Genomic DNA, 23569 nt, shown 5'->3' with positions numbered 1-23569 from the left:
ATTTACTTTCCCATTTAGGTGAGTTATATACAACAAACATGCAATCAAAGAATGAGGACAGAGTGTTACCAAAAACAATTAGGACAGAGCATGATGATAATGACAACCTCTTTCTCACCAAGAGCCATTTGTTAGTTAGAATATATCCATTGTAAGTGAATGCTGCCGTTGTGTAGCTTAAAGCATAGCTGGTTGATGAGGATAGCAAGTAGGCTTGATTCGTGACGATTTTAAGATCCTAATTAGGTTATATGTCATGCACATCTCCCTTTCATTAGCCACATTTGTTCATCTGCTCACAATATCCCAATCAAGCACCTTCATTCATGTAATCAAACAAAAATAAGCAAAACACCAACATCTAGCCATCTATTAGAGGAGAGAACAAATATAGCACAGGTGTTTAAATTACACTTTACAGAATTATTTCATGAAATATTCTTAAAGAGATTACATCACCAGCATAAAATATGTAACAAAATATTTGAAAAACAGATAATCATGAAATTAATGCCCAATCATGTCCTCTGAGCTTGCAAAGGGTTAATGAATCCTTGCTTTATTATCCCTTTCAATTCCTCCCCACCATCCAGATTTCACATCACCTACCACTACATCAAAATGAACAAAATAAAGGTCATTCATCCACACGTGGGTTGGCGAGTCCGGTGCTCCGCGGTACCGTTGCTCCGCCGCCTCATCAGGCATAGAACTCGACGAGCTCGTCCAGGGACTCGGGCTGGGGATCCGCGTTCTCCAGCATCCAGAGGAGGTGATCGAAGAGAACCACCTCGCAGCCGACCACCGTGGCGGCGTCGGCGCCGTCGCCGCCGGACTTCTCGACGAGGACCCGGAAGAGGGGGTGGTCGACGAGGTCGGAGCTGACGAGGTACCGCCGGCGGGACTTTCCGACGTACACCGGGTGGAGGCCCGACGGGACCTCGTCGCCGTGGAACGACTCCGACTGCCACGCCTCCTCGTCCTGCGACCTCGAGGAGCCCGAGCCCGAGCCCGCGCCTCCGCCCCCCACAGCGGCGGAGCGCCCGATCCTGCTCGACGAGTGCCACCGCTTTATCATGCACTTGAGCTTGCTCAGCTTCCCGTTCCCGCTCTTCGCCATTTCTGCTCACCGCCGGTGAGGGACTCCACGAGAGAGAGAGAGAGGGAGAGAGGGGGACGAGGGAAGGAGGAGGGAAGCTTCGAGCATATAAAGGGGTGGTGGTGGGGGTGGGGACCACAAGAATGGGACGACAGCGGGGATCCTGGGTGCCGTGGCTAATTAATTACAAGGATGCCACTGGCGGTTTGCCTTTGGGTCCTGTGGGCTAGGCATGCACCTTGGTGAAGTATAAATACAAATTATGTTACAGCCTGGATTTTGGCAAGGAGTTTGATTGCTTGGGTTTTCCTAGAACCAACTAAGGAATGTACCTTAAATTTTTAAAAAAATATTTTATATACTGTATGCATCATGTGCTCGTGCACATCATCAGATACCATAATTGCTCATTTCTACGATGATGTACTGAGATGCATGCTCCGTGAATGAGATCACAGAAATAAAATATTATGGTTGGTGGTGCGCTCGACCATATGATGCGTGTATTGTATAAATTAATTTATTAAGAAATACAAAAAGTACTCGTACAATATATAATCCTATAATACACATCTTAATCTTGCATGCCAAGTATAAACCATACAATTGAAAATTTACCGGTGCTTAACCTCAAAAAGAAAAAAAAAAGTTGATATCATTGGGTTATATCGTATCAATTTACTAGTCAATCAATTAAATAATATTCGTTATAATTATGATTTGGCAAACTTTTTATTTGGTCAGCGACTCCAATGGTTGCATGACAGGTCATCAAGTTAACTTTTGAGGTTGATCCTACTGTAATATTACCTTTCAATAAAAAAAAAAAAAGGAAAGAAAAAAGAAAAGGGGAGACCTTGCTGCAATATTGTTGCATGACACAAAGGGTTTTACTTTTGTCACTATTATATACCAACCGCAGGGACCTTAATCTTGGATGAGCCAAAGCATTATCATTCCTCCTTTTCTTCTGCCCCATAAAACGAATGTAGAAGGGGGCTTAGTGAAAGCGACAGACATGTGCATGTACTTAAGAAGGTCCTAAACCTACAAGCTCTTATTTTAAATAAAGAAGCATAATCTAGCATTAGATTAATTGATAATTGAATTACATTAGGTACTCCTCCCTTGTAGGCAACCAATGTAGAGTACCAAGAAATCTAGCAAAAAAAAGATATTGGTAAGAAGGAATTAAGTAATTTACTCCACAATATAAAAGTCATTATAATTTTGAAAAGAGAATATATATTAAGATTATATTAGATCGAGTTCGGATTGAGGCATATCATTATCCGATCTGAATCTGCTTCAGATATTTTTTTCGAAATCCATATGCATCTATGATTTTGATCGGATCGGATAAAATCTATCATATTTGGATCGGATCGGATATAAATCAACTAAAATTGGCACCCTTACTAACCAGTGGATCATTTCCATATGAATGATTTCATCTATTTATGAGATAAAACTAGTATCATCCTCTAAATAGATGATAGAGATCTCTTGCTAAAAAGAATATCATGCCAAAAACTTTTTCCTCCTCGGAACAAAAAAAAAAAAAAAAAAAAAAAAAGGGAAGAAAGAGAATCACTGTGTCGGTGGACACTTACCAGTGAGGATGGCAAAAAATAAATAAATAAATAACGTGTGAGGTCAAATTATGTTTGGGAGAAAGTTTGAGTTCTAATTTAAGATAGACAATTTTATATTTTAGGTAAACTAGGCAATTTTTTTAGTATTTGGTATGCTTGGGATAGACAACTGCATGATACGTACCATACGAAAGGGCCCCAATATGTCAAATGGACGGCGTCTGTTGTTTTAATACGAAAACCATGCTTCGTTTTTTTAATGTCTTACTTTGGCATTTTCCTCTTAAGCAATCACCTACAAGAATTGAGGTTGCAAGAATGGCTAGACCAATAAAAGGGTACCCAGCTTCTTTTAAATTTGAGCTCATTCAACTATTTCTTAACATGGGAAAGCAGTTTGAGCCCTTAAGATTCTTCTCAACCTCCCAATCCAACATTTATCATGAAAAGACACATTAATTTATTGGGAAAGGAAGCCTGAAGCTGAGTTCGTCAAGTCAGACAGATGTTCTTCTTTGTCTGGTAGTGTGATTTGATTCCCTCGGAGACATGCATCAACATAGCCAATCATAGAAGAATATCAAATGCTTAATTAAACATGAAGATAAAGGAGAGATAACCTTAAAATATAGTAATTTTCGTTGTAATTTGAGAGAAAATATTAGGATTTAGGTTGCAGGACTATAGTATTTAATGCAGAAGGTATTTGGATTTGGTGGCCAATGAAGCAGTTTCAAAGAATTCAGAAGTTAGGTGAAGTTAATGGAATATCACTGGAAAGGACAAAGACAGACTTTGAGGTGGTTAGCATTCAAGAACAAATGTAAGAGACGCTAGTTGGTGCCTTATAGCTAAGAAAGAGCTTTGTATTAGGAACAACAGCATATGATATGGTAAATAGTGATGATGAGAAAGTCTGATACCGAAGGACTTGATAACCGGCCATTGGATCTATTCAATTTAAAAGCTCAAGCCGTTAGATTTTTGGCTTAATTATCTATGTCAATCATTCTCTTATAATTTTTTCTAATAGTATAAGGAGCTATATATTAAACATGCTCCTCAATATCATTTTTATCCGGACAATAATTCAATAATACCCTATTTATTTTGCATGAAAGAAGTAATAGGCCTGAAATGCCCTAATGATAGAAGGCAATATTGGATTAGAAGATTTAAAAGACAAATGAGAAGCAACATGATGTAGTTTTAGTTGAACTGAAGGAAACTCATTCAGTAGAATGTTTAGAAAATAGAAGTAAGAGAGATGGAGAGGTGCTTACTATATGGTGCAATGGTTAAACGTCTACCGTTCATACATTTAAGGTATCATTTTATTGGCAATGTAATCAAGATGTTGATTATGCAATTAATGCTGAGTTCACTATGTATCTTAAATTCTTGCATGCCCTACATGTTGAGCAAGCTCTGGAGTTGAAAATGAATTAGATATGATATATCTGCAAATGCATCCATACTTTTTTAGTAGATATGAATATGAATGCAGATATATATTAAACAGATATAGAAATTTGTATTCATATTTATTCTAAATAAATAGGGATATAGGATCAATATTAATGACATCCATATTTATTTTAAATAGATAATGATATAAATTGGATATTGCTTCAGATACAAATTGGATTTGTGAGCCAAATTTAATAAAATAGTATTTTTGTAAAAGATAAAGGATGGTGTACCTCATTATACAATTTAATAATACTAATGATTTAAAAAAAAAGTAGAAAGTGATGAGTATCTTCCATGAAGAATTCATACTATTGATAACCCTTCTTGCTTACTAAAAAGGAAGCAAGCCTATATATAATTTAAGGAAAAGAAATTTTTTAACCAGTGTTATACATTAATCTAATTGCATAGCAATTTTCCATTCAAATCTGATCAAATAGTGGTTTTTTATCTGATTTGGATTGACATGATCAGATTTTGTCCGTGACTTACTTTCAATCCTATCAAGCTTAGCCCAAAACCAGTGATTGATGCACCATCATATATAGTCAGCTATGCAAAATTCCTCTCGTATACATATATATACTAGGTGCGCAAGCATCATCATTCTTTCAACCAAGAAAGGGAAGCAACACCAAATAGCTGTAAAACTATCACACAGTGAAAAGTGCAAGTTAATACCTATAACTGTATTTTTCTCTAAGAAAAATTCAAATATTTATTTCCTATCACATCACATCACATCACATCACCAGCAGCTGTTCCTAAAGATTGAAACATGGAGCATGAGCCAGAAAGTTGTGTGTACACGACATCAACCGTAATTTAGGAGCACCGCGCCATGTGCACCAGGGTTATCTAGAGAGACCTTCGTTGTGACTAGGTTACAGTTGTAAAGGCTGCGGGTAGCCCAATGGACAGTCTGAAACCAAGCTTTTGCTGGGTTGTCTTCTAGGATTCTCCAAGTGGAATACAGCAGGGATCTTGTTTTGCTGGTCGCGTGGCGTAAAACCGCGGGTCAAAAAGACACCTCGGAATTCTGGACCGAGAACGAGCAACAAACCTGTCACGCTATCGATTCGTTTGTCATCAAAAGTCGCGACATATCATTTGTCATCATTCCACAGCAGTCAGATGGCAGCGGACTTCCGCAATGCTGCTGGTGATCTCCGAGACGGGACTGAGATCGGTTGGATCGAGATGAGCTGGACTCAGGAGGTATCTAGTTCGCTATCAAAATCAAAATCCGGCTGAAAATCTGGATAGATTCGAATCGAAGTTGAAATGTTCAAATTCTTCAAAAATTTAATTCATGATCAAAATTAAAATTAAAATTAAAATTAAAATTTATATTTATAGATAGATATTTGAATGGGAGGAGTGGAGATCTAAAATCGGAATGAAAATAGATGACTCTCATTCCAACCGTTTAGTTGGGAGAAGCCTCATTCTGATTTTTATTTCGGAGTGAATTGAAAATGGTCCAATTTATATAAAACTCAATCACTACTCTTCTCTATAGATTTAAATTTTCATTTCAATTCTGATTCCGATCACAAACCAAATACTTTAAGAGATTTGACCATTCCAATTTCGATTCCAAATCGTTTCGATTTTTATTTCGATTATGATTCCGGTCATGAATCAAGTATCTCCAGAAAAGAATGGAGATTGAGTTCCAGATAGATTAGACCATTCTGATTTCGAAAAGAAAAAAATGAAGATCGAGTTCCAGATAGAATGGACGATTTTCATTCCATTTTGGAATCGGAATGGAACTCTTTCCAACCAAATAGTTGGATAATTGAAATGGGAGTCATTCATTCTAATTTTGATTCTAGACCTTTGTTCTCTCTACCCAAACATCCTTTCAATAGAGTGGGAGAAGTTTTCGGAAAAAAATTTTGAGTCAAAACGTGGGGGCTAGGCAATGTAAATTTTCAGATCTGAGAGACATAAAGGGTGAGGTCAGGGAGCAAACAAAGGGCAAAAGTAGAATGAAAAAAAATTTATCAAACACAGAGTGAGCAAGGCGAAAAAATCTGAGCGTCTAACCTATTCTTTTTCTTCTTTGTGCAGGGTTGCAGTTAACCCCTACATATATCGCTTAGGTATTAATACATGGCAATGTCCTATTGATTAATGAAATGCTAATTTCAAAATACATCAAAGCAATTCTTTGGCTGCTGCTCTTCGGAATCCTCTAAATATTTGCACCTGCTGGTTATTGTTTGCTCCGGGGCCTCCTTTGGTACATTATATTACCATCTTTTCTGGTCTTCTCTATAGATGTTGTCTTTCTCACCAGCATTGGTATAGGTTGCTGGCTGTATGTTTTGCTGGGTTTATGCTTGCTTTCCTTCCTCTTAAACCAGACATCAGTGTGGATTTATTTTGGAGGTCACATTTCAGAAGTATGATACCCAGATTATCTTCGTCTGTATTTTCCTATACCTATTGCATGCTCCAACCTTGGTACTTGCTTTGGGTTTGATTCTCATTTTTGACAAATACTACTTTTTGTTACAACTGTCAGTTTTTTGCATGGTTTACTATTAGTTGGGTGTTTCTTTTGGGTTATTACAATGTCTTCTTCACAAACGTAGGTATGTCTTCCCGGAGTTCGGCTGTGTGTATGAAGATTGTGCCTAGTCTGTATAGGTTGTTGCTTGTAAACTGTTACTTCTATCTTCTTTAATAAAGATTCTGTTTCCTTTCACCAAAAAAAAAAAAAAAAAAAAAAAAAAGAAGAAGAAGAAATCCTTTGCCGGGTAGATTTTTGATAGGGATTCTTCACCACACAAATCAGATAGATATTAGAGAATAGTGGAAAAGAGAATAATGATGATGAGAGAGTGAGAGAGGCTTTCAATCTACCCCGTGGTTCCTGCCTCCCTCTATTTATAGGAGAGGTTGGTGGCCATTTTCGTGATGAGTGGCGGCCATCTCTGCGCAATCGCGCGCATTAGTCATGCCCCATAGTTAACATGCTGTTGGGATAAATTTTTGTCCGACAATCTCGGATGTCCTATCTGCATCATAACAATTAAATAATAATTTTAGAAGTAACTACCATCAGATATTGCGGGCTGACGTGATCGTAGCTTTAGGTCATCCCTAGTTGAGGTGAAAAGATTGGTCATTCGGATCTAGCTTCTCATCGACAATCCCAAGTTTAGGTGGAACTATCTCTACATTAGTTGTTCCCTACTTTAGAGTCTGAGCTTAATTCTAAAATCGAACAAAAGAAGTCAAAGTCTTATCTGATCGAGGTCACTTCAGCCGTTGACCTGGATCTAATGCAATCAACTTGCCTCAAGAAATCAATTGGTGCATTAATTTTGAGGCGACACATCATATAATCCGAGTTGGCTAGACAAACTATTGACTCAATTTAGACCATTGGCCGTGGGAGCTCCAGTTGACTAATACTAAGCTACCATGTGATGAAATCTGGGGAGTCTAGATGAAATGTCACATGATGAGAGATATCTAATCTTTATCACTTGATGAGAGATGTCTAACCTTCTACAAATAGGGGTCATATCCTTGTTTACTTTTTATTTCTACCATTTTATTGTAGGAGGGTGCCGGGCAATTTCTAGTTGACCTCTCGGACATCTTCTTCGGCGACCTTTTTTGGTGGCCCAACACGACTTGGATAGGATCAGTATGCTTTTGAGGTCCCCATTTTTGATTGCTCCCCCCTTTTGATCTCTTCCCCTACATTTAGATTTAGGTACCAACATTCAACCCTTTGACTTTTTTCTTGGATTCTTTTTTCTTCTGTTCTTCTATCTTATTGCTTGTCCTGGACAAATCTTCTAAGGATGAGTGGGGCTGAGGTATCCGTAAAGAGTTGATCATCTAACCCTAAGTTGTCCTAAGATTTGAAGATCAGGACTGAAGCCATCTTTGGTTCCCAGTGTCTAGCCTCTATCCTCACTCGTGAGGATTTGGAGGTGATCCACCTTGTTATGGTGTCCCTCCCGAGTTCCAATTGGAGCTCGCAAGTTCGAAGGGCCAGGTGTCTGACCTTCCTCAAGTCAGCTAGGTTTCTATGGGGAGACCTTCAAAGCCAACCTGAGGCTTTCTTTTCATCCCTTTATGCTTCAGGTTTTCAAGCATTCTTTTATAGTGGTGACCCTTGTCTTGAGCTCGTGAAGGTTCATAATTGCTTCTTCTTTTTTTGCTTTCTCCTTGAGGTCAGATCGGCCATATCCCTCTTCCCAGCTTGCTTTACAGTAAAGAAGCATCTCATGGAGATGGATTGGTAGTATACTTCATCTTGGAAGGGGCATTGTCCCATTCGAGATGCTCCTTTCTTTGCCTATGCATGGAAGGAGTGGTTCTTTTTCATTCATATCGAGCAATCTTGAGGGCCTAATACCTCCTAGGATGACCTTAAAAGTCAATGAATTGGGCTCCAAGGTTGACAGATGCCAACCACCAATCCTTGAATTTTTGTTTGGGTGCAGCATTCTGTCTTTATGTGAACTGTTGTCAAGAAGACCTTGTTAAATGTCAGTCTTAGTCTTGCCAACCCCTGAGGTGAGCCTTTATAATTGTCTTTCTTTGATTCTACTTTGGTTTGTGCATCTTGTAACTTCTTTTCCTTGATTTTGTAGAAATGAGATAGGAGGCACTTGAGAAGCTTCGGCAGTCCACCCAAAGAAGAATAAGGGCTGCCATTGGAGAAACATTATCTAGACATGCTTGTACTGGAGCTCATGATTGTCCAACCGACTTCAGGTCCTGCTAGAGTCCTGAGTCGAGGCACCACACCAAGAAGGAGAGGAGCCTACCCTAAGGAGGAGTTCATTTGCTCCCTCCTAGTGCCAGGTAGCTAATGTGCACCTCCTCATCGTTGACCTACCAAAGCGAGGGGGTACCTTATCAAACTTCATCCCAAGTCGGGCCATCCGTCGTAGCTCCACAACTTGCTCCCATCGAGGTTGAGCAGGGGCTGTACATTCTGGCAGTCAAGCCATCGATCCAATTCTATGCTCCAAAATTACAAGATCATCTGAGACCTGCTCTGGAGAGTCCTACGACCAGTCGACTAGGAGATCCTCAGATGGCAGGTGTCTAGGTTCCATGTTGTCGATACATTAAACTTCCTTCTTTGGGTAAGTGACACCAATCTCCTTCCCCTAAAGTTTCATGCTTTATTTTTGGTTTGACCTTTTTTTTTCTTTCCTTAGCTCGTCCATCGTATGGATTACTTGACGGAGGCATTGAAGAAGATGAGGTTGGCTATAAGTGAGGCTAAGAAGAGGGCCTAGACAATCGAAAAGAAGGCAATGGAGAGTAAGAGGACCGAGGCAAAGGCACAGAAGGTCTTCATGGAGGCTGGGCAAAAATACTATGTAGTTGAGGAGAGAGCCAATGTAGTCAGGGAAGGGGCCTCAAAGTTGAGTTGGAGGCTACTTGGGCTGGGCTATTAAGGCTACTTGGGCTATCAAGGCCTCAAAGAGAAAGTTTATAGGCTAAAAGAAGAGCTGCGGACTATCGAGGAGAAGCCTCCAATGCTATGGAGGAGTATCTAGCCTCAGATGGGCATGAGGACATCCTAATCGAGTTTGGATTGGAGTCATACATGAAGGGCTTGCCAACTACCCAGCTAATGAAGAGGCTCTTTCCTGACCTTGACCTTAGCACCTGAGACAATGACAGTGACAATAACCTTCTGCCTGCCAAGGATGCCTTCACTGCTCCAATCACGAGACCACCCCTCAACCTAGGCCTTTGTGTCCTTTTTACTTTCATTTTACACTTTTTATTTTTTATGCTTGAATTTGCCAAGCAAATTTTGTAGTTAGCTTGGCCAACACTATGTAAATACTTTTGTTTGAACAAAATAGAAAATTTCTTCCATGTATCCGTGTTTAGTTTATTGTATGTGTTCTTGTCTTTTGTTGATTCGTTTCAACTCGTAGTCCGACATCTTTTTTGGCTCGATTATGTATGAATAAGGCTAACTTTGTTTAGATCTCTTTTTGCCAATGCAAGGGTCCATTTGAGGAGGTCCCTATTTGACTTTTCTCCTTCTCGAGTGGTCGAACTTCAACTTCAGCTCTACTTGCTTCCAAGGGAGCTCGAGGATAAGAGGTCCTAGTTTCGTATCGAGGTTTGTCTATGGGAACAATTGGCTATCTAGATAGCCTAGGTCATTATTTTTTGACTCATAGCATGGTGTCCCACTTAGTTTGGCCATGGACGGGATGATCCTAACTTTAGTTAGGTCTTCTTGCATATGCAGGGGTCAGTCAAGGAGGATCCACTTTAGGTTGTCTCTTCCTCGAGTGGCTGAAGTTCAGCTTCGACTTTATTCGCTTTCAAGTGAGCTTGGACATAGAATGTCCCAATCTTTTACCAAGGTATCTTCCGTGTTCATTGTTGTTGTCATCATCAGCCATTCTTGGCTCATGCCGAGTTTGTAGTATATTGATAATAGTTTGATAATAGTCTCGATGAAGAAAAGAACATAGATTACATTGGATGCTGACCTACAACACTTGGAATAAAAGAACAAGAGATAATTTTATTAAAGAATATAGATTACATTATTGATAATAGATTCCTATGCTCTCCAAGCTCCAATTTTGAGATATTGAAGTCATCTCGATGTTGAAGTCAGTTTGTTCCGGTCTATATGCCTTCGTCAACTTAGTAAGAACCTTTCTAATTCAATGATAGTTTTTCCTATTCTTTAAGCTAGGACACTCCGGTTCATTGAAGGATAAGGTCACCAGCTTGGAAGATTTTTTTCTTTGATATAGGAGTTACAGTACCGAGCTACCCTCCATTGATATGCTGCCATGTAGACCAGAGCTCACTCCTTATTTGTTCAAGTAAATCCAAGCTTGCTTAAGGTGCTTTGAGTTGTTTTTCTCTTGTTGAAGCTTTCGACCTGAGGTAACAGAAGGCAACCTTAGGTGGGAGATAGTTTTCATTTCATATCCAAGTTGAAAGATATTCCTGAATAGGAATTCTTATATAGTTTAGTATGCCCAAAGTACATTGTAGAGCTCTTTCATCCATAGGCTTTTAGCTGGATCCAACCTTTTCTTTAGGCCTTAAAGAAGGATTCAGTTGGTCACCTTGGCTTCTTCATTGGTTTGTGGATGACTTATCCGGGTGAAATAGTGTATAATTTTGAGCTTGCTGCAGAATTGTTTAAACTTGGCATTGCAAACTTTCAATTATCGTCAATGATGATAACCTGGGATAAGCCAAATCAACAAATGATGGCCTTCAATCATAAATATTTTTTTCGATGATTTGAGGTAACTTAATCCACTTCATCAAGAAGTCAATGATAATGAGCAAAACTTTCCATTTAGGGGTGGCAATTTATGTTCAGGTGTCCTAATCATGTCGACACGATTTTGATACAAACATGATTATGGAGAACATGAATACAACATGATTAATAAAGATGTCAGAATTTTTTAACATATATATGAATCTGTTTATTAAATGTATTACCTATTTAACATGATTATTAAATATGTCATGTTGGATTAGCATGTTTATATGACATGTTTAATATGAATAATCTATTTTATATAAAATATATATTTTTAATAAATAAACTTGTTCTAATATGTTTAAACAATATATTCCACACATATATAGATAATAACCAAGCAAATTATAACTCACACAAATATCATATAAATACATAATGAAACGAGAGAGAGAGAGAGTTGAGTTTGGTGGCTGTGTGTGGGGCCTGATATATTTATTTAGTTTTATTTTAGGATTTCTAATAAAAAAATAAAAATAACCATTGACTTTGTAACAAATGAATTCACAGGTTAACACGTGACATGACACGAAGTTCTTTGTGTCATAAATAGATCGACATAATTTTCGATATAGAACCCATATAGGCAAAATATTAAAATAAAAATTTTGTATCGTGTTATGTGTCATGTTAAAAATTGCCACCTCTACTTTCATTGCCCCGATGCTAAAGAAAATGATCCGAGGTTGTCTATTCTCCACTATATAAAAGGCCATGAAGTGTTGATCAGAGTCAAAGATACTATGGGCTAATACTGGATACATGTATTCTAGCAATATTAATCGTATTTCTAGACAAGATTTACTATATTTGTTGTAAGGTTAGCCAATTGTATTCTACCGAAGTACTTTATAGGCTAGTGAACTATCCTCCAGATGGTTGACATAATTGCCCTCGTGCACATCTCGAAGTGTATAATTATCCTTGATTGTGCGTAGGCATCTACAGAGAGGCAAGAAGAATGACCTCTTATAAATCTTACCATCGTGGGGGACGTAACATGGGGCTTGATGCTTTAGTTTTCGAGCTTCATTTTGATCAATCGAAACCATCCCACTTCAGAGTTACTTGATGATGTGTTCTATCCAGCTTTGTTTTGGGTCTACCTACATTACCAGTGTTGGTTCCTTGATGTTTGACCTTTTCAAAATCTCAAAATATGTACAAGCTTTTCTTAAGGTTGGTGACCCCTGAGGTGGTAGGCTTTGAAAGTAAGTCGGCTTGAGTATTCTCCAATCTGAGAATTTGCTGAATATCCAAGATCTTGAAGACCGAGGTGGCAACTTTGACTTTTTGTAGATATCTAATCATGTTGGGCTGCTATGCTTCATATTCAGTTTAAACAATCTGATAATGATTGTTAAGAGTCACAGTTGACCCTCAGCCATTGCATCCCCAATTCTTTGGTAATTTTGAAGTTGGTCGTGAGAGCGTGGTACTCAATATACTTCTTTGTTTGAGATTTTGAACCTGAATTAAAGAGCATATTCTATGACTACACCTTTCGGGCTACTTAAGACCAACCCAATGTCCGACCCTATCGAGTTGGAAGATCTGTCTATGTGAAGAGTTTTGGATTCTTCAGATATTTCTTCTTTAGGCTCGACTTTGGGCACATATTCTTCTAAGACAATGCATTCTGGGACAAAATCAGTGAGCACCTTTGCTTTGATGGCCGATCGAGATTGGTACTTTAAGTTGAATTCTCCTAGTTGAATCACCCACTTGACAATCCAACTTGAAGTAGTATCTAGTTCGTCGGAAATGGTTTTCATTGACTTGTTGGTTAGTGGAACCATTGTATGAGCCTGAAAATATGGGCGTAGTTTCCTTGCCAAGGTCACCAAGGCAAACACCATCATCTTGAGCTTTGAGTACCTTATTTCTACATCATGAAGGACCTTGCTAATGTAGTAGATCAACCATTATAGCTTCCTTCTTGTACCGGTACTGAGTTTGTTGCCATAGATAAGACCATGAAATACAAGTAGAGCACCTTGCTTGGTTCTCACTTGTTGAGAAGTGGAAATGAACTAAGATATTTTTTTAGCTCATTAAAGACTGTTTGGTATTCATTCAACTATTAAAGTCCTTGTCTCTCTTTAAAGCTTTGAAGAATTGTAAGCACCTTTCAACTGACTTGGAGACAAACCCGCTAAGTATGATAATCCATCTTATCAAGCATTGTATCTCTTTTATGGACTTTGGTGGTTTTGTCTCTAGTACAACTCAAATTTTCTTTGAGTTTGCCTCGATTCCTCATTATGAGACCATAAAATCGAGGAATTTCTTGGATGTGATTCCAAAAATGTACTCACTTAGGTTTAGCTTCCCTTGGTATCTTTGGAGGTTTGCGAAGGCTTCTTGGAGATCAATGATGTGGTGGTTGATTTTTTCATCTTTTGATCAGATGTCATCAATATAGACCTCCATATTCCTTCAGATTTGCTCTTTAAAAATTTTGTTCACCAACCTTTGGTATGTTGCTCCTATGTTTTTCAAGCCGAAAGGTATGATTCCATAATAGAAAATATCCTTATCAGAAGTGAAGATGGTTTTCTTTTCTTCCTTAGGTATTATTCGAATTTGATTATTATTTGAGAAGGCATCCATGAAGATAAGAAGTTAGTGGCCCAACATCATATACATGAGTTAATCAATCCAAGATTAGAGGAAGCTATCCTTTAGGCATGTCTTTTTGAATGATGTGGTGGTTGATTTTTTCATCTTTTGACCAGATATCGTCAACATAGACCTCCACATTCCTTCAGATCTGCTCTTTAAAAATTTTGTTCACCAACTTTTGGTATGTTGCTCTTATATTTTTCAAGCCGAAGGGTATGATTCTATAATAGAAAATACCCTTATCAGAAGTGAAGATGGTTTTCTCTTCTTCCTTAGGTACCATCCGAATTTGATTATTATCTAAGAAGGCATCCATGAAGATAAGAAGTTAGTGGCCCAATATCATATGCATGAGTTAATCAATCCAAGATTGGAGGAGGTATCCTTCAGGCATGTCTTTTTGATGTTGGTGTAATCTACACAAACATATCACTTGTCGTTTGCTTTCTTGATGAAAATCATATTAGCTAGCATGTTTACGTCATCGTCAATAACATTCTGGCACTACGGGATGAAACTTCTCTTCTTTTTGTTTGATTGACTTATGCTTCGAATCCATATTGAGCTGATGCACCATCACTCCAAGGTCTACATGTGGCATATCTGACACCGACCAGGTGAGGATGTCTATGTTTTATTAGAGGTCAGAAGGAGATAAGTTGCTGCCAGGTCACTCTGTCTAATTTTGATCCAATCTAAATAGTTTCAGAGGTGTCGTATTTTTTGAGTGGGATTTCTGCTAATTTACCTCGCTGCTTGTTCAGCTTGTCCCATACATCCAGCCCCTCAATGAGAAGATCCTCCATAGGCTTCTTTCTTCAGAAAGTCATCATGTAGCATTATTGGGCTAGAGCTCGATCTCCTTGGACTTTTCTGACCCTTTTCCTTATTGAAAATCTCATCAACAGGTGGTAGGTCAACACTATAGCTTGAAATGTATTCAAACTGGGCTAACCTAGGATTGTGTTATCGGCCAATGGAACCTTGACCATCAAAAAGTTCAATAACATATAATTGATTATGGTGGCTCTCAACCTATTGTGACTGGTAAAAAAAATATCTCCTTCGATAGAGACCGCATCTCTGAAGAAGTCAATGAGCAGTCATGAGTCGAACTCTTAACTAGGAAGAAGGCAATTCCATTCTAGAGAAGGTACCGTAAAATAACACATCAGCAGAGCTTCCATTATCCATTAGAATATGACTTACATTATAATTTTCAATCATCAAAGATACAACTACTGCACCATCATATGGAGAATGAACTACTTGTAAATTGATGTCAAAGAAGATGATGATGTTCTTGGTCCATCTTTATGTAGCTGCTGCTTTCTTTTTTAGGTAGGGGTCCCGAGACGAGCTACTGAATTGCCCTCTAGCAATAGTATTGATGATGCCGACCATAGGTCAATATTTGTCTTGACTCTTCTTTGGTGGTTGTCATTCAACTCAATTTTTCTTCCAATCTCATCATTTATCGATGTACCTCCCAAGTGGTCCATGTCAGATGAGTGAAATTTCATCTTTGAGTTGTATACACTCCTCTATGTTGTTGCCATGATTGCGATGAAACTCGTAGTACTTTCTTAAATTCTACTTATGAGATGATGCCCTCATCTTCCTCGATTGCTGTAGATACCTATGATTTTCAATCTCTATCAGAATCTGGGCCTACGAGGTGCATTGCAAGGAGTGTACCTCTCAAATTTTCAGGGTGGTGTTCAAGATTGGCACACCCAAAGTGTTCTTGATTGGAAGGAACTTTTTTCTCTTCAGCAACTCTTGCACCTTAACTCATCCTTTCAATCTCTGCTTCTTCCTCTCTTTTTATTGGGTTTCTTTCCCGATAAGTCTTTTGATTCATTATATTAAATATGAAGAAACAAAATCTATGTTGCTTATATCCTTAAATATTTTTTTCTTTTGATTTTAAGTATGAAAATAGTGGAATATTGATTACTTGTAATTGAACATCCATGGATAATATACAAGATTATTGGATCAAGAATTCTTATATGACCTCCACATGTATCAAAAGTCCAAATTGATTCCATTTATCATAGCAAAATTAGTCAAACTAAATAATGCATTTTCCAGATCTAGGATTATAGCATAATATTATATGATAATTATATGATCCTATTTAAAAAAAATAGAAATGAAGAAAAAGATATGCATTATTGATATTAAACTTATTTAGAAATTGTTTCCATAATATTTTACCTTGATTGAATAACTAACAATTATTTACCCTTATATTCTTCACTTTATATGCTCCAAATATTGAAATGATTGGAGATATTGAAATTAAATAACACAAAGTATATTTTTATTATATCCATTCATTCTCTAGTCTCTTATATTTGGTAGTTATTATCTTTATCAAGAGATAAAGAAACAAGAGAAATCCAGAGTTTATCTAAATCTTACACATAATTACATGACAACAAGCTAGTAATAATTACTAATAGCTATTACTTGATTCCAACAAAATTTTGAATTAATTTTATAAATATATTAGTTATTGTTTCTATTTTGGCAAAAAAAATTATTGGATTGTATGATTTTTTAGACATCAACATTACAAAAATTATTCTTTTGAATATATTGACTAGATGGTGATCATTTTAATTGACATAAACTTGTTGTAAATTTTAGCATAAGAATATAGCGCAACTACTGGGTCACCTAAAATGTTAAAATCATCAAAATTAATGCCATATAACTATTATATATAACATTTAATTAAAGAAGATCCAGATTTATGTTCCCTATATTCTTCAATATTCTTATACATGTAATTTTAACCATGAAAATTATAGAATATTAAATAAATTATTAATGGTTATATACTACTAAGATAATGCAAATAGTCAAACTAAATTGTGCATATATTTGGCTCCATATGATAATACTACAATATGACAATATAAGCATGCAATTTAATTAGTTTAAAAGTTAACATTGGTATTTAAAATTCTATGGCATATCCACTAATCAAAGACAACAATAACGAATAAAAGTTATATGTTACTAATTATAAAGCTATGTTGCCATAAATTGTTTCCTTTGATGTGATAATCAACAACTATTTGTTCTATCATTCTTTATAGTATATACTTCAAATATTCAAATAATTTGAAGCAATAATTAGTGACTGTATCTACTTCTTATACCATATTATTGCTTTCTTGTATATATATTATCTAGTTCGATGTCTTGTATGAGAGATTAGGAAGATATTAATAATACATTTATTCAACAATAGTACAAGGGAGAAGAATCAACAACCTAAGGAAAGAAAAAGTTGTCAAAAATTAAGCCATTAATTTTCCAAGATTTATTCACTCAAATTGTAAAATCTTTTCAAAACTTTTATGTCTTTAATTTTAAGATTGATAGATAAGAGAAGAGGCTATTCATTTGAAATCTAGGATTTATAGTTTCCAAATATAGATCATCACCATCTACAAAAATAGATCATTCCCATGCATAACGAATCTAACTTGAGGTCGTTGTTCATCATTCTTCTTCAATTCTCTATCCCTCTCATAGTAAGTTTTTCTATTTTCTTTTATCCATCATTCTATATTATTTTTCTAATAGTTTGAATCTATTTCTCTCAATAAACATGTTTCATTCTTTTTATTTGCTAGTATTTTCAAATATTTGGTCATCTTACTTTTTTATATATCTTTTAAGAAAATATTATTTTCTCATCATACTTCCATTAGATTTTCTTTTTCGCTATTCTAGTTGTATATTCACATTTTTTATAAGATCATACTATAAAAGATTATTATGAAATATCTTGACATGATTTTTTTTTTGCTGTCCTAGTTTTCACAAAATGGCCAACAAAGAATTGAAAGGCAAATCAATAGAACAACCGGAGAAGATAGAAGGAAAAGGGCGGCTTTTCTCATGCCAATACTGTGATAAAGCTTTTCCTAGCTCGCAAGCTCTTGGTGGCCATCAGAATTGTCACAAAAAAGAAAGAGATGCTACCAAAAGAGCCCAGCAAAATATTGATCTTTTTTGTATTCAGAGTCCACCACTTTCAACACCAGGAACATTTTTATACAATCCTCTTCAAACTAATATGCATCTGCCATTATCTGCACCATCTCACACTATGCCTGCATCTACGTGTCATCACCCTTACCATATGCCAAATTACCTTTACAATTCCCATGCAGCGGTGCTGCCTCTTGATCAAAGATTCTCTTCTGAGTATTCTTTCAATAATTTTTACCATGGAGCAATGCCAACAGATGAAGACCATTTGAGGTTTTTGAACTGGCAAAAAAACTCTCGTCTTCAACATGGTGCATCTTCAAGGATGGGGGTTAATAAAATTCAAGAAACCATGGCAGGACCATCATCATCAACAATTGTAAATCAAGGCTTTCAACAAAATGACAATTGGATCAAAGATGATAAGAATGCTAAGGAGAGTGAAATTGACCTCACACTCCATCTATGATGGCAGAATTGAGGACCAAAGTTTCAAGTCTTGCTGATGTTTAAGTTTTTGGTTTTGCTGTTCTTTATTTATTGTCTTTTATTCCATTATAGTGTCTTACGTTGGTAAGTGGCGCATGATGTCTTTCATCCTAGGAGTTCTTTTATAACTTTTATGTTTTGCTTTTGTCCGGATTAATTGATTTCAATGCATTTTAGATGATGAAAATTATGTCCATTAAACAAGTTTCTTCCTAACTTTTGGTAGCTAACACTAGTCTGTGCACATTATTGTAGCTTTTGCTTATCTTCTATTGTTCAGCATGCTTTTCTTCTACATATATGCATGTACATGCATGTCTTCCAGACAATGGCAATTATGTAGTTTTATAAGAAAGTAAATTTCGTTAGGGTTTTTCTCTAAGCAACTTAGTTCTAACGAGTTATATCAAATCATCAAGTACATCATTGCATGTGTTAAAAACCACCATAAATATGAAGTTATTCATTGAATAATTATTTGGATTTATACAGTCCTCATGCATTGCATGAGCCATAATCTAAAATAAATGTTATGCGCACCAAAATTAATACTGTCCAACTCAAATTAACATTATGTGTTGCTAATACTTCATTTCCTATTTTAATGCTTCCACATATTTAGGGATATGCACTTCTGAGATTTCCAATCTTATAATAATCTACACCTTAGATCTCTTTATTCCTCTGCTAAATATTATTCCCCATGTTCAGAGCTCAATAAGATAAACAATGTGATAGATCTTGAATATCTGTATGTAATTTGTTTAAAAGAAAAACATTCCAAAAAATGGCATTAGAAAATCTTGAACGTGATCAATGCATTGTTCGTTTAAAACCTTTCCAAAGTAATTAGTAGTACCACTCAACTTTGTACTCTCTTTATACTAGCAAATTGTACGAACATCTTCATTTTGGGCAACTCAAATGCCATACAAATATAGTCCAAGTTAAAACTTAATTACAGTAATCAGCATGGATGGATACGTAGATTTTGTTTTAGATGAATGAGTGTGAAAAGTAAATGCACCGAATGTATAGCATGCCAGACTTTTCAATGTCTTATATACATATAGGTAGCTACTCCGTACATAGGCAATGGTCGTCTCATTAGATGCACTGAGTTCCCTTCCAAAACTTCCACATTCCTCCATGTACGCAAGGATGGCAGTGAAATAGGTTTAGGCTGACCCAACCTTCTCTCATGATAGGTGTTTAAAAGGCAAGTAGAAATGTGTATCAAGCCCAAATCAAAACACCTATTAGCATCGATATACTTTCAAAGTATATGACATGCATATACTTTGGTTCCAAGCATTTAGTCAGTACAAGTTAGTGGCAGGGCATAGCTTCACAAATGGTACTCTATGCCCAGAAGATGGCATGTTGCTCCGTGTATTTTCCATCTTGTAAATATATTTATATAGAAAAGAAGATAGATGCTTTGGAGGAAAAATTGGTTACGCAAATTTAAGAAGCTGTTACTATCAAGTTAGATTAGTTAGGTTGTTATGAGTAGATTGTAATATGATTGGTTAGGATAGCTAGCTCAGCAAAAACAGTTATTTTTCTTTTTATATATATAAATCTTTCTTATTCTCTATCTCAATATATGGCAGAATATAATTCTCATTTCTCAATTCTAGCTCTTTGTTCAATAGCTCAGGTTTATTTTCTGTTCATGGTATCAGACCCTTAGGGCTGTGTGGATAGGACTATAATTTCTCTTTTTCTTATCTTGGGACGTCAGATCAATGAAAAGAAGTTCAGACATGAGGAATACCATAGGGAGTGAGAATCGAGATACTGCAAATCTAAGCAACGATCCGCTATATTTGCATAATTCTGATCATTCAAGTCTGATTTTGGTGAGTGCCTTGTTAACTAGTGAAAATTATCTCATATGGAGTAGTTTCATGGTGATTGCTCTTAGAGCAGAGGATAAGCTGGGATTCATTAATGAAAAGTGTGAAATGCCTCCTGCTAATTTTTCTCTCTTTGAGAGATGGCAGAGAGTAGATAACATGGTAGTTTCTTGGATTTTGAATGCTATTTTGAAAGAGATTATTGAGGCTTTTCTGTATACAACTTGTGCCAAAGATCTTTAGGATGAGTTAGAGCAACATTTTAAACAGAGTAATAGTCCATTATTGTTTCAACTTAAGAGAGATATCTTTGTTTTTAATCAGAAAAATAAATCTGTGATGGTTTATTTTAATAACCTGAAGAAGATATGAGATGAACATACTTGCTTGCGTCCATTTCCTATTTGTTCATGTGGAGCCTCTAAGGCTGTTGCTGCTTCAAAGTAAAGATAGGCTTATGAAATTTTTGATGGGACTTAATGCGAATTATGAGCATGTGAAAAACCAAATCCTATTGATGGATCCATTGCCAATGTCAATAAGGCATATTCCATGATCCTTAGGGTGGAGAAACAAAGGAAGGTACAAACTGTGGTGGTTGAATCTAGTGAGACTGCTGTCATGACGATGGCTAGATTACAGAATTGTAAAAAAGATAATTTCAAAAATAATAGCTCGATCAGTAACTTCAAGTCTTCATTTAAGATGAATGACAGGAGGGATGAAAGGTTTTGCACCTACTGTAATACTGAAGGCCATATGAGAGATTCTTGCTTCAAACTCATTGGCTATCCACACTGATATAAAGAACTAAAATAGAAGAAGGGCAAATAGCAAGCTAATGCTATGTCTCACATTGCTGAAACATCATTGGACACTAAGCAAGCAAGTATTACTAACCAATGCAAATATGAGGACTGGAATGCAAATTTTGCTAGCATGTTTTAGCAAGAGATGATGAAGCTAATGAAGGGAAAGGCACCAATTCATGGAGTTGACTTTGCTAATACTACAGATTTTGCAGGTAAAGTTTTTGATTCTTGTCTAGTAGATATGAATTCTGAGAATAAAGGTATTTGGATCATAGACACAGGGGCTACCAACCACATATGTGCCTATTCTTCTTTCTTTGATAAAACTACTTTGCTTACTAAACCTAAATCTATCTATTTACCTGATAGTTCAACTCAATATGTAACACACATAGGCCACATCTCATTACACCATAAAGTTACCTTAACCAATATTTTACATGTTCCTAACTTTAAAATGCAACTTACTTTCTGTTAGTACACTTGCCAAAGCTTCTTACATCTATATCAAATTTTTTCATGACAAGTGTGTAATGCAGGATATGCAGAGTGATGAAGTCATTACTGTTGGGAAGGCTAGAGATGGACTTTACTTTCCGGACACAACTTCATTTTCTACTAGTGATAATGTTTGTTCAATTTCTTATAATACCAATAAGTGTTTAAACAATTCTGTAATAAATTGGCATTCCAGATTAGGGCATGCCTCCTATTCTAAACTCAGTCATATTTTTATATTGAAAATTCATAAGGCACCAAACCATATTTGTAATGTGTGTCCTTTGTCTAAACAGCAAAGGGTTTCATTTTTCATTAGTACTATTTCTACAAATGGAGTGTTTGAACTTGTTCATGTGGACTTGTGGGGTCCTTATAGAGTGAATTCTATTACTGATGTAAATTTTATAGTTACTATTGTGGATGACTAAAGCAGGTATACATGGACATACATGATGTCTGCCAACTCTCAAGCCCTTATTGTCTTGAAATATTTTATTCTTATGGCCCAAACTTAGCTTCAAACGATAATTAAGAAAGTGAGGACTGATAATGGGACTGAGTTCATTAACTCTTCTTGTGTTGACATTTTTCAATCCAAAGGCATTATCCATCAGAAGTCATGTGTATATAGCCCACAGCAAAATAGGGTGGTTGAGAGAAAGTATAAGCACCTTCTGCAAGTAGCTAGGTCTATTATGTTTCAAGCCCACTTTCCTAGTAAATTCTGGTCAGAATCCATTCTTGCTGCTACTCACATCATAAATAGATTATGTATTGAGATGCTAAAATGGAAATTCCTTTATTCAATTCTTTTTTGGCAAAGAATTTGATTATGCTTATTTTAAAGTCATAGGGTGTCTCTACTATGCTACAAATGTGTTACCCATAAGAGTAAATTTGAATCTAGAGCAATTCCTTCTATTCTTATAGGGTATGCTCCACAACACGAAGCCTATAGGCAATATGGGTTATAGTCACATAAATGCTTTAATTCCAGAGATGTTATTTTCATGAATCTATTTTTTTATTTTCTCAATCTGTTAATTCTCTTAATTCTTTCATTCCTTTGCCTTTTATAGTTCTTGATGTTGATCATATTGATAATTCTTTGTTCCTTCACCACTCTCATCTTTTCCATCTATTTCTCCACCTGCTGACCATTCTCCATAGCATTCTTTCCTTTCACTTTTTTTCAGGAGAAGCATCAGAACAGTAACTAAATCAGTCTGGTTGTAGGATTTTGTTGCTTCAGTCCAACAGCCTGACCTTGTTCATAACAGCAATGACTCTGACTGCATCACTGCAGAAATACAAGATAATTTTTTTTTATCTGTCACATTTAACCCTTCATATTTAGCCTTTATTGCCAATGTGTTTAAGATTTCAGAGTCTACTTGCTATACGAAATGAGTTGACAGCATTGGAAGCTAATCAAACTTGGACATTAACATCTTTGCTTCCTGGAAAGAAGCCTATAGGCTGCAAATGGGTTTATAAAGTGAAGTATTTAACTGATGGCACAGTGGATAGGTACAAAGCTAGGTTTGTTACCAAAGAATTTAATCAATTAGTTGGCCTGAATTATACAGATAGTTTCTCATCAGTTGCTAAGTTCGTGACAGTGAGGATTTTCTTAGCTATTGCAATAGCAAAAGACTGACTATTGCACCAATTAGACATAAACAATACCTTCTTACATGGGTTCATTGATGCGGAGCTTTACATGGTTCCACCAGAAGGATATGATAAGGCATTATCGGGTCAAGTTTGTAAACTTCAAAAAT

The 23569-nt window shown here is 36.4% G+C and overlaps 2 protein-coding genes across 2 annotated transcripts; one reads left to right on the top strand and one right to left on the bottom strand.

Annotated features, from left to right (window-relative positions):
• Nucleotides 1-343: 343 nt before the first annotated feature.
• On the bottom strand, nt 344-1192 carry LOC105042016 (auxin-responsive protein SAUR76). Its single transcript, XM_010919118.4, has one exon. It carries the CDS (start codon nt 1118-1120, stop codon nt 701-703), a length of 420 nt encoding a protein of 139 aa, XP_010917420.1. The 5' UTR covers nt 1121-1192; the 3' UTR covers nt 344-700.
• Nucleotides 1193-17954: 16762 nt separating this feature from the next.
• On the top strand, nt 17955-18590 carry LOC140856277 (zinc finger protein GIS-like). Its single transcript, XM_073253394.1, has one exon. The coding sequence runs from the start codon at nt 17955-17957 to the stop codon at nt 18588-18590; it is 636 nt and encodes a 211-aa protein (XP_073109495.1).
• The last annotated feature ends 4979 nt before the right edge of the window (nt 18591-23569 follow it).

Source organism: Elaeis guineensis, chromosome 3 (assembly GCF_000442705.2).
Source record: "Elaeis guineensis isolate ETL-2024a chromosome 3, EG11, whole genome shotgun sequence".
Lineage (NCBI taxonomy): Eukaryota > Viridiplantae > Streptophyta > Magnoliopsida > Arecales > Arecaceae > Elaeis > Elaeis guineensis.
Note: the sequence above shows the minus strand (reverse complement) of the source record. Positions and strands in the feature narration are given on the sequence as shown.